Below are 14953 nucleotides of genomic sequence, written 5' to 3'. Positions count from 1 at the left end.
AAGCAGATGAGGATGGCCCAAACCTTGGGACCCTACACCTGTGTGGGAGACCTAGAGGAAGCGCTCCTGGCTTCAGATTGGGCCTTGGCAGCTATTTGGGAAGTAAACCAGCAGATGGAAGATCTTTGTCTCAGCTTCTCTATGTATATCTGCCTTTCCAATGAATAAATAAAGCTTTTAAGAAATATCTTGAGCCAAACAACTAGACTTTATAACTAACTGGGCACCTTTTGATACCACTTAGCCTCTCTGCATCTTGTTTTCCTTCTCTTTAAAGGCGATGATAGCATCATACTGTTAATTCACAGTCCAGCCATAAAGATAAGTTATACAGACACGAGAAACTATTACATATGTTTGCTGTTATTTCACATAGTGAAACCAGAGGCCTTTCTGCCCATTTTGCGCCTTGGACTGACTGCTCTACGACAAAATGAGAGCTGGTGATTTCTGAAGGACAGAAATCATCTTTCTTGCTTCTGGAGGTTGGGAAGTACAGGATGAAGGGCTGCTTTGTAGTGTCCGGTGAGATCATTCTTGCTGCGCCTCTCACATGATGGATGGCGGAGGGGCAAGCACCTCCTCACAGGGGGAGGCAGCAGATGAGAGCAAGTCTCTACCGCACCCTCACCACCCCCACTGCCCCTCTCTGGGATCACATCAATTCATTCAGAAAGGTGGAGCCCTCAGCCCCAAACGCCTCTCCCAAGAACCCCCTTCCAATGCTGTGACCCTGGGACATTGATTTTCCAACATATGAGTTTGAGAGACCTGCTCAGGTTTTGGGGCATGTATAAAAGCCCTGACACAAACTAAATGCTCAATAAATGGTATCTCCCTTTTACTATGTGTCTTCAGCTACAGAAAATTTTGCCTTTTTAAAAAAGTCTTCTGACAAAAATAAGGTATTTATTACAATCTGAGGGACTTGATGGTTTCTTGAAGAGGCACTTGAACATCAGCCATGAAGACTGATAAGACCCCAGTCATTTTGGACTCACGACCATTTTTGTTAACGAGTTATTTTTATTTACTTTTTATTAGAAAGTCAGATATTCAGAGAGAAGGAAAGACAGAGAGGAAGATCTTCCATCTGCTGATACATACCCCAAGTGGCCATAACGGCCAGAGCTGAGCTGATCTGAAGCCAAGATCCAGGAGCTTCTTCCAGGTCTCCCATGTGGATGCAGGGTCCCAAGCCTGTGGGCCATTCTTGGCTGCCTTCCCAGGCCACAAGCAGGGAGCTGGATGGGAAGTGGGGCCACTGGAACATAAACCGGTGCCCATATGGGATCCCAGCACATGCAAGGCAAGGACTTTAGGCAATAGGCTACTGCACCAGGCTCAGGAGTCATTTTAAATATCTGCTTCCCCTAGGTCTCAGTCTCTGTAAGGTTTTTATCCTTTAGGTTCGAATTGTGTTGTCTGTCAATCAGCTATAACCTCGTAACCCTGTACTGCACCAATCTCCTATAACTTCATGACTCGGTTCCCACCAATCCGCTGTAAACTCATGGCACTGTCGCTGATGACCCTGTCCACCAATCCCTTGTGGCCCCTTCCCTAGAACCTGCCTACTGCTGCATCTGCCAATGCCCCATGGCTCTGCTGGTCCTATCCACAAATCCCTGGATGCCCTTTGTTACCCTGGCCATAAAAGCATGTTCCCACATGTTGTGACTCCTTTTTTTTTTTGTCACGCTCACCTTTCTCCCTCTCTTCCCTCTACTGTCACCATGGTAGGAGACCCCTCTCTCTCTACTTCTCTCTCTGCCTTCACTCCCGTTCTCACAACCACCTCTCCCTGTGCCAAAGAAAGACCTTCTGTGTGACTTGCTGCATCTGGCATCTCGGGTTAAAGGCAAAAACTCCTTATAGTTTCTTTTTAAAAAATAGTTTATTTTTTATTGGAAAGGCAGATTTAGAGAGAGAAGGAGAGACAGAAAGATCTAGCCACTGGTTCACTCCCCAATTGGCCTCAAAGGCTGAAGCTGAGCTAATCCAAAGCCAGGAGCCAGGAGCCTCTTCTGGGTTTCCCACATGGATGCAGGGTCCCAAGGCTTTGGACCATCCTCCACTGCCTTCCAGACCACAGCTTGGGAACTGGGGGAGAAGTGAGGCAACCAGCACACAAATTAGTTCCCGCATGAGATCCCAGCACTCATAAGAGGAGGATTAGCTAATGGAGCCATTGTGCCGGGCCTGCTGGCTTCTTTTTAACTCCTACTCAGAGATGGCCTCCACTCTGCTTAACAGACAGCATTTCTGCTGCTTCTGCCAAATAATTACTCATGTAATCATTTAAACATTTCTTCAGAGTTTCACCACATAATGCCTATTGAAGCAGTTATTGCTTGTTTGCAGGTAAATGTCTTCTCTATTCCCGCTATATAGTCACAATAAGAAGTCACGCTTCTTAAGTTCCAATTCCTCTAGATTCAGATCCCATTTTTCTGAGGGATAACTAGCTTCTCCATCAGGCTGTAACATCGCACAAGTAGAAGGAAATTCAAGGCTCTCTTTCCCTACTGCTTAGCAAAGTGCTCGAGTAAAAAACAGTTTGTAAATATTTGTGGAAGAAGTCGATGAATGCTGAATAACGAAAGCACAGAAAGAATCTCCCCCATGAACTAGACTCTAAGTAAGAAATCTGTGAAAATGACCAGAATATTACTTATATTCTACATTTATAAGAGAAAAATTTAAATATCCTGGTTTGTTTCGGTAAAACAATGTTCAGGCTGTGTCCTGCATTAAGAACACCATGATCACACCCCCAGGCCTTCAATAGCTATGCAGTACATTAAAGAACTTCAACATGTTTGTGGAAAATTAGAACTGAAAAGTAAGTTTATTTTGGCATAAAGAATTTTTGAAATCCATGCATAGTTTTTTTTTTTAATCATGTATTTGGCAGATTTTTTAAACACCCCTCATACTGATGATAAGAATATATCGAGAATTAGGGTAGTACCTCTTGGTCTCACCACGGTGTCAGAATGCAGGGTAGGACATTGGCATTTGAACACAACTCTGCCTTATCACGTGCAAGTCAGTGCAAGTTTTACCTGTTCAGTGAGGAGTTTGATGACTAGACCAAAAGCAAACCACTTTCCTTCATGACACTCATTCTTTTCTTTTTCAAGGATATATTGTAAAACTTTCTGTGTCATTTCTTGTTGACTAATAGCTGACCTACAATAAACTGCACATATTTGTGTTTTTCAAATGTATGTGCTCATGGAACCATCAGCACAATCAAGACAATGGATGTACCTATTACTTGCAGAAATATCCTCTTGTCTCTGTGTAATCTCTCAGGCTCTCCTATTCCCAGGAGATCTTTCAATTTGTTTTCTGTCACTTTGAATAGTTTACTCTTTCTACAATTTTATGTAAAATGGAGCATGCAGGCAGTACTCTTTCCTGGAAATAGAAGTTTCTGGTTTCTGTAAAATAATTTTGACATTCATCCAGGTTTTGTGTGTATTAACTGTTCACCTTTTCTTCTGATGAATGATATTCCATTATATAGTACACATATTTGCTCATTTGTTTACATGCTGATGCGCATTTAGGCTGTTTCTAATTGTTGACGATGATAACAAGTAGTATGGCAGGTGTTTTCATTTCTGTTGGATGAATATCCAGCTGAACAGATGTGCCACATGAAATCCATCAAGCTATTTCCCAACGTGGTTATACCATTTTAGATTCTTACCAGCAGTATTTGAGACTCTTGTTTAGGCCACAAGACATCACTTTATTCATAGAATTATCAACACTTTATTCATAGAATTATCAACTATCAACACTTTATTCATAGAATTATGATGCATCAGCTTTTAAATTTTTCCGTAAGTTATTTTAAAATTTTTTTGGTATCTGAGCATTTTTGAAATAAGTATAATATTTCTATACATTTACACAGTGTAAGTCAATCAAATTGTACAACTAGCTCTCCTATGATTTTTCTCCTATGCTTTTTTCTATGTTTTGGGAGCATATCAGTTCCTCTCTTTGAGTTCGTAACATAATGTATAAGACATTACTAGAACTATAGTCACTTCACTTGCTATTTTTATCTGTGTTTTTAGTAGCTATTATCCAGTTTCTGTTTCACCAAATACTCTTCCTTTTCAACCTTCCCAACGCTAGTAGCCACATTTCAAGTTTAGATCAACTTATTTTTAACTTTCCATGTGTAAGAGGGAACACGAAGTATCGTTTGGAATCTTCAATTCCAAACATTTTGCTGCAGATGTGAGGATTTCATTCTTTTTAATAGCTCAGTAATTCCACTGTGTATGTAGACCACATTTTCTTTATCCATTCGCCAATCTAGGTTGATTCTCTACCTTTACTACTGTAAATAGCGATGCAGTGAGCATAGGAATCAAATTATGATTCCATTTCTTTCATTGTATACTTAGCAATGGAACTAGCTGTGTCAAGTGGTAAATGTATTATTAGTTTTTGAGGAGCCTCCATATAATTCTTCATAATAGCTGTACTAATTTGCATTTCTCCCATCCTTGCCAGCATTTGTCATTACATATTGTTTTTGTGTGTGTGTGTATGTTTTTGATGATAGCAATTCTAGCTGGAGTGAGAAGATATGCCATAGTAATTTTGTTTTTTTTTTTTTTCTGATGGATAGTTACATTGAACATGTATAATCAGGCTTTTTAAATTATTTACAAAAATGGTATTGATTACATTACATTACACTTTATTTTACTTTTTCCTGTTCACTAAAGTTGCAGAGCGTCTTTCTCATTTGTTTGTTATCCATGTATCTCATCTGCTTAAATGTCTATTCAACTCTTGTCCATCTCTAAAATTCCTTCATTACTGATTTTTAAGATACTTTAAATACAAGTTAATTAATGATATGATTTATAGATGTTCCTTTCAGTGACTTATCTTTCCATTCTCGTAACTCATGACATTCATGCAAAATACCAGATATTTAGATGAACAGGTGTGTGTGTGTGTGTGTGTGTGTGTGTGTGTGTGTGTGATTCTAGCTGAACGGTATAATGACTGTATAATGTACTGTCAGATCAGGAGGTAAAGATACACTGCAGTAGACATTTCTACTCTTGAATGAAAGGAGGGACTTCCAGTGAAACAGTTAAATATACTTTGTCAATGTGATACCAAATATTCTATTTTTGTCAAGACCTTCAATGCCCCGATGTAATTAAAGGTCCGAGTGTTAATCTAGTAACTGTTACTGAAGGACTATACTACTGAAATAATGTAAAGGGATTGGTAAGAAGGGAGAAAGAAAGGGGAGGGAAAGGAAGGAATCCCTATGCCTACCAAAATGAATCATGGAAAATAGTAGAAATAATTATAAAAGCAAAAAAAAATGCCTTTTAAAGAGCAGAATTTTTGCAAGTGGCTGCTTGGTGCCATGGTTAAGAGCATACTTGGATAGATCTCATACCAGAAGTAGGTTTACCTTCTGACCCACTCCCAATTAGAGTTTCCTGCTGTTGTGCACCCTGGGAGGCAATAAATGATGGTGAAAGGAGTTGGATTGCTGCCAGCTTCATGGGGGAGCTGGATGACATCCCTAGCTCCTGGCTTCAGTTTAGCCCAAACCTGATTTTTGCCATCACTTTTAAAAATACATTTATTCATCTTAATTAGCTTTTCCAGGTTTTATTTTATCATTGTGCTTCTGGTATCTAATTCAAATGGAAGACTTACCACCCAATACTTTACACTTTGGCAGATTTATTCCTTAGAGTTTCGTGGTTTGTTGTTGTTGTTGTTGTTGTTAATTGTACTGATCTTTGTTTCAAGTTCCAGTTGTTTTGCTGTTAGTATAGAGAAATATAATTGATTTTTTCTGTGCTGATCCTGTATCCTGCCAGCTTTCTAAGGCTGACTTATTCCATAGATGTCCTAAATAATCATATTGGCAAAGGTGATTGGCACAGCTACCTCTTTGAACGCCCTCATTCCTTACTAAAGTGCCTCCACTCAAGCCCATGCTCCCCTCTCCAGGATAGCTTTCTGCAAAGGTATACCCTAGGAAGCGACAGATAATGGCTCAAGTAGTGAGTCCATGCACCCAGATTTTGTTCCTGGCACCTGATTTCTGCTTGGTCCAACCCTAGCAATTGCAAGCGTTTGAGGAGTGAACCAGAAGATGGGAGATCCCTCTCTGTTTCTTTATTTCTATGCCTGTTCAATAAATAAAGAAATAAACAAATTTTAAAAAAGAAAACTGTGTACCACCAAAGATGCTTTTTATTATTCTTTCAAATCTGAATTCATTTTTGTTGCTTCTTTTTCTTGTACTGGCTAGAACCTTGACTGAAATGTTGATCATACTATAAAATCTTGTATATATTGTTGGGGACTATTTACCAAAATTGTGTTGAGATATATTTTGTTTTCACTTTTTTTCTTGTCTCAGAGTCTTTATGTAAGATTTTTTTGTCGTAGTAATGTTGGCCTCATGATGAGTTGGCAAATATTCTCTTTTAGATTTTTCTGGAAGAGCTGTCTTCCATCACATGGCTCTCTCTCTAGATGGCCACAATGCCTGGAATTAAGACAGTGGGAAGCCAGGAGTCAGGAGCTTCTTCTGGGTCTCCCACATGGGTACAAGTATCAAGCCCTCGGGCCATCTTGTACTGCTTTCCCAAGTGCCTCAGGAGGGAGCTGAGTTGGTAATGGAGCAGCCATCGTCAATAAACCACTCCCTAATAAGATGTTGGTGTCTTTATTTGCTATGCCAAAATGCCTGTCCCTGAAATTCTATTTCTATGGAACATATTTAGTAATATACATTTCTCTGTAAGAACTACTTTAGCTGTATGTCAAAGCATGTTTTGCTACACTGTGTTCTGATTTTCAGTTAAAACATTTTCTAAATATATGAGAAAATACTCTAATAAACCTAAATAAATGGAAATAAAAATCTGAAGATCAAGGTGATTATGAAGATATAAAATAGTGGTAAGCAATGAACTTATATGATAATTAAATACAAATTGAAATGAATAACCCAGTTGGTAGGATGCAATAAAAATACTTAATGACTGATTACAGAGTAAAAAAAAAAGATACTACATGGAAAAAAGATACTATAAAGAAATTATAGTACTAAATTATAGCAAAATTTACTTGTTATCAACATAACCTAAGAACTGATGAAGAAAAAGGCAAATGCTTAAAGGAAAAGCATTCTACAGTTCAAACAAGATTGTAGGAAAAGGAGAATGGGAAAGAAAAAATATTCTGAAGGTATAATTTTTCAGTAGTAAGAGGGATACAAAGTTTCTTAGTATCATACATTGCTTATGGGGATGTAAAATGGTGAAATCATTCCAAAGAACAATGAGTGATTAAATGATCCATGGTACAACTGTGTGATGGAATACTTAGTTAAAAAAAAAAACTATTGATACAAGGCACTTTGTGTCAATTTCAGAGAAATTATGCTGATCAGAAATAGACAATGCCCAAAGGTTACGTACTAAGTGATTCCATTCATGAAACTTTATAGAAATGACCAAATTATAGAGGTAGACAGCAAATCAGAAGTTACCAGGAGATAATAAATGGAGGGAGGCAGCCATGTCTCCATGGGTGTTATCCGTATTCCATCTGCAGTGATGGTCAAATGATGTCACATGTGATAAAATCACATAGAATTCATACACATAAACACTGACACCCGAAAGAGAGCATAGAAAACAGGTAAAAGCTAAGTAGGAGATCAGTGGATTTTATCAATACCACTTGCTAAGTTGTCATTGTCAGGCCATAGTTGTATAAGGTGTTACTACAGAATGATGGGTGAAGTATACACAAAATTGTTCTCTGTATTTCAGCTAGTAAGTGCATGTGAGTCTACAGTTCTCTCAAATTTTATAAAAAATTTAGAGTCGATGAAGGGTTTAGAGATATCAGGCAAAGAACCAAAAACGTGAGTATTCATAGTATGGACTGTGATACAGTCATTTTAAAATAATTTGTAGTTAAATTAGAGCTTATTATTTTATTAGTAGAATTCCCATAAAGCATTGTTGAATGAGAAAAGCAAGACTCAGAAAATATAATTTCCTAAGTACTCTTAAGTTCTAGTTGGATAATTTCATATTGAAAAAATACACTATGTACGTCAAGGATTTTAAGACTCCGACAAAATATTTCTAGAAAAAGGAGACATATCTTAAATATTATTTTGAAATGAAAAAGTTTCCTGACCTGAATCAGCGTCCTTTTGGAGATTTGATTTGTGAGGAAATGCTGTCCATTTTGTGTGGGAAGCAGCCAACCCCACGTGTATGTGAGGCAGTCACAAGATGGCGGCTGGCCGAGGGCCAGGAGGCGGGATTTGTTCCGCCAGTAGGCAGGCAGGAAGTCACAAGGATAGGCTCATCCTCCCCCGCTGCGATTGCTGGCCTATCAGATAGTGCCCCGTGGACCCACGGGGAGAAGTGATTGGTGGAGAACAGTATATAAGCAGCCCGCTTTTGGCAATAGATCTTTTGGTTCGCCCTCCTTTTGATTTGCGTGCCCGTTTTCGTTCGGTTCGTTCCCTTGCCTCCCCTTTTTGTTCATTCATTTGCGTGTGTGTTTGTTCGGTGTGTGTGCCGGTTGCACTGGTGGTTCCTGTTTTTTCCAGGCCCTTGAAATTCCTCGTCATTTTAGTGTCGCTGCAGGGCGGCGACAATATTGAAAAACCCAAAATGTCATGAAAGGATCCAGAATTTATTTTGAAGCCAGCTAAAAACCACAAAAAAGCTTTGAAAGGAAAAGTAGTAATGAGAACCATGTTTTAGAGTGATTATTCTGGAACCATGGACAAAACAGAATTTTTAAATGTCAGAGGTAGGACCACTCATATAGGCACCATTGTTACATTAAATGAGGTGGATCTGGACTAAGAAAATTCTAAGTAAATGCCTGTTCCATCAACATAAAACAAGCAGCAGCATCCTGGGTGTGACATTGTGCAGGGGTTGACAGGAACAGGGAGACTGTTGGGAGCAGTCAGAGGAGTACAGGTGTCCTGAGGTTTAATTCTGGTGTGTCAGGAGGATTGACAGCATCCTCAAAAACAGAGAAACGGACAAAGACGAGGTTTGGAGAAAGAAGAAAAGCAATATGTCTTTCAATAAATATTTTCTGGGCATTAATATATGCCAGGCACTGTAATGGGAGTCAATGAGACAATTATCTTCAGTTCTTAAAGTACTTTGTGTGGAAGAGGCACTGTTTCCAATCTGTGTGACTCCAAAGGCAGAGCTGGAAGAAGCGAGGTAGGAAGTGAAATAGCTTTCTCATAAGTGGAAGCTTCTTCCTAAGTACTTAGAGCTCTGGTCCAGGTGGTTCTGGAGCACTTACATTGAAAGATAGTCTTCCAAGAACACTGCAACCAGGGCTTCCTCCATAAGGAATGTAGACTAAGCTTTCTGTGAGTTCTCTCAGTTTTAGGAATCTATTCTTTTCAATGATCTTGTCCTCTGAGTTCTATTATTAATCCCTGGTTCCTCCCAATTATTAAATAAATTATGCAGTCTGTTTGCCATTCAGTAAAACTCACACATTTACATCAGTTATTCTTGAATTACTTTTGTTCCTGCATTAAAATTTTTGATTCAGTTAATGTTACCTTTATAGTTAATTTACAATAGTAACCCTGGTGGATTGGGTTATAAATATCAGAGGGGAACAGGATTTTTTTGACTAATAAATTGTTTGTTTGTTTGGAAGCAGCCCTAGCAAATGAGAAATGAATTCTCCTGATTTTTAAGATTGCACTGCAGTTTCTGTGTTTTGCTATAGTTCAAAAAGGGGGGGAAAAATCCCAGGTTTATTTTGATACAGCATGGCAAAGAAACAGCGCAATTATTCTCTCAACACTGTAAAGCTTTAGATCATAAACATTTATCTGTGCTGTGTTTTTAAAATGCGGAAAAGGAAAGAAAGGAACGCGGAAAAAAGGAACCCGTGGTGAGCTCTGTTCAAAGCTATAGCTCTAGCTTTGCATTTCCTGGTATCTTTTGAAACGTAAAATTCCACAACAAATGGCTCCGCAATGTATGACCAGGATGAAGATTCAATTCAGATCTGAGCACTTGGGTTTGCTTTTGAGTCTTGCTATTTTCTGCATTTGTTTTGACTGCTCTCATCATTCAAGATTGACGCTTGGATGGGTGTGTAGGAGGAAGCAGCAGCAGCAGGCTTACAGCTTGCAGACAAAAAAAAAAAATCTGCCTTATCTGATGGCTATTATTGAAAATGCGAGGTGTAGCCTGGGCTGGGTAATGAAGGGGAGAGAGCGAGGGGGAGCCAGGAGCATGGAGCTGCATACTGATGAGTGTAGGAGTATTTGATAAAAAGAATGCTGGCTGCTGGCCGTGCATTGCTCATTGTGGAGTACTCCAACAATCACAGAACGCAGACCAGCCTAAGCTGACAGCTTGATATGCCTTCTTCTGCTGCCTGGTTTTGGGGGCTGTATGACGTACTGGTCGGTAGTAAAGATTAATATGTAAGAAATGTGGAGCTAGGATCAAGTCATACTCTACAGCCTGCCTGGCAAACTATGTTTTACTTCTGACTTTGCTCTCTCGCTGAGAACATTAATCTGTCAAGCTGGCGGGCTCCTTTGATAACAACTTTCCCAGGAGCATGATGTGGCAATGCCACCTCTCAGCCCAGGACTACCGCTATTACCCGGTGGACGGCTACTCCCTGCTTAAACGCTTCCCTCTTCATCCTCTTACAGGACCCAGATGCCCTGTTCAATCAGTGGGACAATGGTTGGAAAGCATTGGGCTACCTCAGTACGAGAACCACCTGATGGCTAATGGATTTGACAATGTGCAGTTTATGGTAAGACGCTCTCTGTGTCCACGGAGCTGCCTTTTGTCTGTCTTTGCTTCTTATGTGTCTTACATGGCTCAGAGGCAGCCTGATTTTGTACCAAAATTGGTCAGTTTTCTATATGTAGCTGTATTAGAAAATCGGATGCCCGGAGGGCTGAACTTACCGTGTACATGTAGACACAAAGCTGAAAAATGAGGTCTGTCTGTATCCATATACATGTGTGTTATGTGAATGAACCAGTGAGAGTACTATTTATAGACAGTGAAAGAAGATTAACATATTTATTTTCCCTGTCATTCTTTGTGTGATTTTTAAAAAAATTTAAATCTGTAATGTTAGAATATCCAGTGAAGTTATGTCACTCTCCAGCTAATTCTAGATTCCTGAAGCATTAATCTCCTCGAGCATCAGCATGCACTCATTAATTAGACAGTTTGTTATGTTGATGATGTGAAGATCATTTTTTTCCCCTGATAATTGTTCAATAAGCAGTTTCAGTCATGAAAATGACCTTCAGTTCATTAGCAAAACTGCTTCAGATGGTCAATTATGGGAAGCATTCGATTAGTTACATATGTTGATGGAAAAGCTGTGAAGCATTGTTTATTACCTTGGGTGGAAAACAAACACTTGGGTCAATTAACTGCCAGTTTTTTTAGAAAGAGGGGTCGGTGGACGAAGTACATTCATGCACTTCGGAATCCTGGTTTCCACACAGTCTAAATCTGGTGTGTGCAAACTTGCCACCGTGGTGCCTATAGGTGAGGAAGAGGGTGGGAAGGGGTGCACACTGGCAACCCAGCCTCCTCCTCATTTCCATACCTCCCCCAGTGCTCCGAAGCTCCCCTTGTTCAGCTACGTCACAGCCCTTGTTACCTTTGCTTGCCTTTAAGGTCCCATCGTACATACCAATAGTTCCCAGATTTAGGGAGACCTTCAAAATACAGGCATGTAACACACTTTTGGTTCAGAGCAACAATCGCTGTTCCTAAGTAAAATGCTGGAGCTGACACTTGCAGCTCACTAATGCAAAAACTGATAAAATAATGACTTCTAGTCAGGTCTTTGTATTCCCACTTGGTATTCCTTTTTTCCAAGCTTGATTGGAAGATTATTAAAAATTCTAAACTTCTGCTCCTGCTCCAAAAATGTGTATGTCCATTAGCTTTTAAAATTGGGAAAATATGAGCTGTGAGTAATTGTGTGCCTAGAACTTTTGATGAGCTCTATTTTTCAATAAAGAATTATTCAGCTACTGTTATCTTTTTTGTATTCACAAGCACTGTCACTGGTTCAATAAACAATATATTATGGATAATAAAATAGGGAAAAAGTGAAAGTTCTTCCACTGCCGTGGAGTCTTGGGAACCTGATCAGACTTGGGACAGACTAAGGATGCTAAGCATAGGGCAGAAAGAGAGGAATTATCAAACAGAAGTCCAGTCATCATTATTTATGTTTACAATATCTCCCAGTCTTTTATTCTTTCCCATCTCCTATTCATACCCTCCAACCCTTGTCCAGATTCATTCTGATGCGATAAGAAGTTACATGTTTGGATTCTTCACATCATTTGGCCATACTGAAAAATTTTAATTCAACTCAGTTTCTTCTGGATGTTAAAAATTATGAGTAAATATAACCTCTTTTCAAAAGCCTTGAACTGAAAGGTTAATCAAACAGATTTTAAAATAAATATTTGCATAGAGATCATAAAAAAACCCACAAGTAAATTGTGTACAAGCAATACAAAATTATCTCGAATGTAAAATGCTGAACAAATATGACAAAAATAAGATCTAATAATAGATTGTTGTCTTTACATATTTAGTTCCAAGTCTTATATGTGATTTTCCAGAAAATAAGAAAGCATTGTAAATTCAGATAAACCAATCAGGTACTTTCTTCATGAGGTATGCTTTAGGATAAAAACATTTTGATTTCTTTTTTAGAGGGTTTAATTAATTATGAAACTGAAGTAAATCATAGTACACTCTTATTTAATGGCTTATATGCTGTCATGCACCATTTATTTGCTATGTACAGAAGAGATAAATGTCTACCTTTATAAAAATTACTTATCGACATTCAGAAATCTGATTTATTTAATTCTGAACTTAAGTACAATAATGTGATTGGCCCACTTTAAGAAACAGATTTCATTAATGTGGTTAGAAATCTGTTCGGCCTGCTTGATCTGCACTCGGTGTCTTTTCTACCTTTTGTTTTTCTTGAAACACATTCTGACCTGCATGTATTCATTCTGTTGCCTAAGCAACAGGCACCACACTCCTATTAGTTATGATGTGGTACAGGTCTTATTAACTTTTTAGAGTAAGGCAGCAGGCATTAAGAGGATATAATTAATGTTGGTTGAAACATCATAGTATAATATCTATACATAGAAGTATTCTACTTAGGAAACATTCTCAGGAGTTAATTTTCATTTCATTAATAATTCATTCGTGAATGTGAGTTTAAAGAGTTTGTATAAGTAACTTTCAAAGTGCTTAATGCTTATTTTTTTTTTGCTAAACGTGTTCTACATATCCTTACATAAGACATCATATAGGAACGCTCTATCTATGTGGTTATGGCTAACTTTCATAAGGATTACTTGTATCCATTCCTAGACATAGTTACAAAAGAAGGACCTTTGTTTTTAAATATCTGTCAACTATTGTTACTTTTACATACTGTTACTATTTATCCTTGATTTTATAGAAATGTGAATTTCTTTCCTATATCTTAAAGTCAAAATTACAAATATTTTAAATTCTGTTTTCCATAATAGTTGGGGGAAGAGAGTTTATACCCTATATTGGTACAAAGAAAAGTTGCAGAGTTTTTCAGGTCATCAAGATTTGCAAGAGATCTCATCTGTATAGAAACCCAAAGCCCCCAGAGTCAAGGATTTGCCCAGGCCACACTCTGCCTGTTCATCTGTCACCCACCTCTGGCTCAGCCATGAACTCCTAGCCTTTGGGGTAGCTGCCATTCTCCTCTGACATCTCACACATATTCCCTGGGTTCACAACATGCAGTGTGCGTTCATGTTTCAACCCTCCTCTTTGCCCCTAAAGCAGTTTAGGTGCAGAGTGACTACATAGAAAATGCACATACTTATCTCTTTTTTATTGTGTTTGTTTCTACCATCCTCTGTCTTTAAGTGTGACAACAGCTGACTTCTTCCTAAACTTAACTCTCAAGACTGTCTATTACTGTTTTGATGGCTTTGCTCGTTTGGACTCGCTTTCTCTTTCCCAGTTTGTCCTGAACAGCTCTTTCCTTTGTGTCTTCATTTTATCCTTAAAAATTGAATTCAGCCCCTGCCTTCTTTATGTCACCTTACTCAATGACTACAGTCCGGGGGGGCCCTGTTTTCTTTGAACTCATGTGAAGGTTATATTTTATAGGAATATTTGGCATGACATCATTTTTGTTCTAGAATTAGGAGTTAGGTTTTTACTTATGTAAGTGGATACTTCAAAAAGTACCTGGGAAATTCAATCAAAGAGTAACTTAAAATTTGGTGTGAAAAGTTGAAGTCCCTGCATGCAAGAAATTTTTTAAAAATATGTGCTGAAAAATATGCATGTCTTTCAGAAAATTTTGACAGGAAAGAAATTTCTTTTACTTCTATTTTCTATGAGCTTTTGTAAGTCAGGTCCAGGTCTCATTAACTTAAGTCCTTGCCTGTCTCCTAACTCCTGGCCTACTGGGTAAGCACAGAGACCTGCCAGTAAAACACAAATCTGCAGGAGGCTGTATTAGATGGACCTCCAGGTTCATTTGTAAACTGGGAACTTTGTTTTACTGTTGGGAACGCGGAGCATTATCCTTCTTAAGTCACACAGCAAACTCACTCCTTAAATACTTTGAAGAGTCACGTGTCAAGCCTGATTTGGCAGTGTTCTCAGATCTATCGTTACTTGGCATGCACATCATACAAGTTCCTACAAGCAGAAATATACACTGCTGCATATAACACATCTCTCTCTTCTCATGCACGCGCACGCACGCACACACACAGGTTCCTTACCCCTCATCTTTTTATATAATCACCATAATTCAGTGTATGCACTTA

General features: G+C 38.6%; 1 protein-coding gene across 4 annotated transcripts in view; it reads left to right on the top strand.

Annotated features, from left to right (window-relative positions):
* Positions 1-14953, top strand: part of ANKS1B (ankyrin repeat and sterile alpha motif domain containing 1B) — a 1050054-nt gene that overhangs the window by 653614 nt on the left and 381487 nt on the right. For all 4 annotated transcript variants that reach the window (XM_036492291.2, XM_036492289.2, XM_004583128.3 and 1 more), the window contains exon 15: positions 10766-10872. In XM_036492291.2, coding sequence (XP_036348184.2) covers positions 10766-10872 — 107 coding nt within the window. The remainder of the gene's footprint in view (positions 1-10765; positions 10873-14953) is intronic.

The sequence above is a fragment of the Ochotona princeps genome, chromosome 15 (assembly GCF_030435755.1).
Source record: "Ochotona princeps isolate mOchPri1 chromosome 15, mOchPri1.hap1, whole genome shotgun sequence".
Lineage (NCBI taxonomy): Eukaryota > Metazoa > Chordata > Mammalia > Lagomorpha > Ochotonidae > Ochotona > Ochotona princeps.
This window is presented reverse-complemented; position numbering and strand designations above follow the sequence as displayed.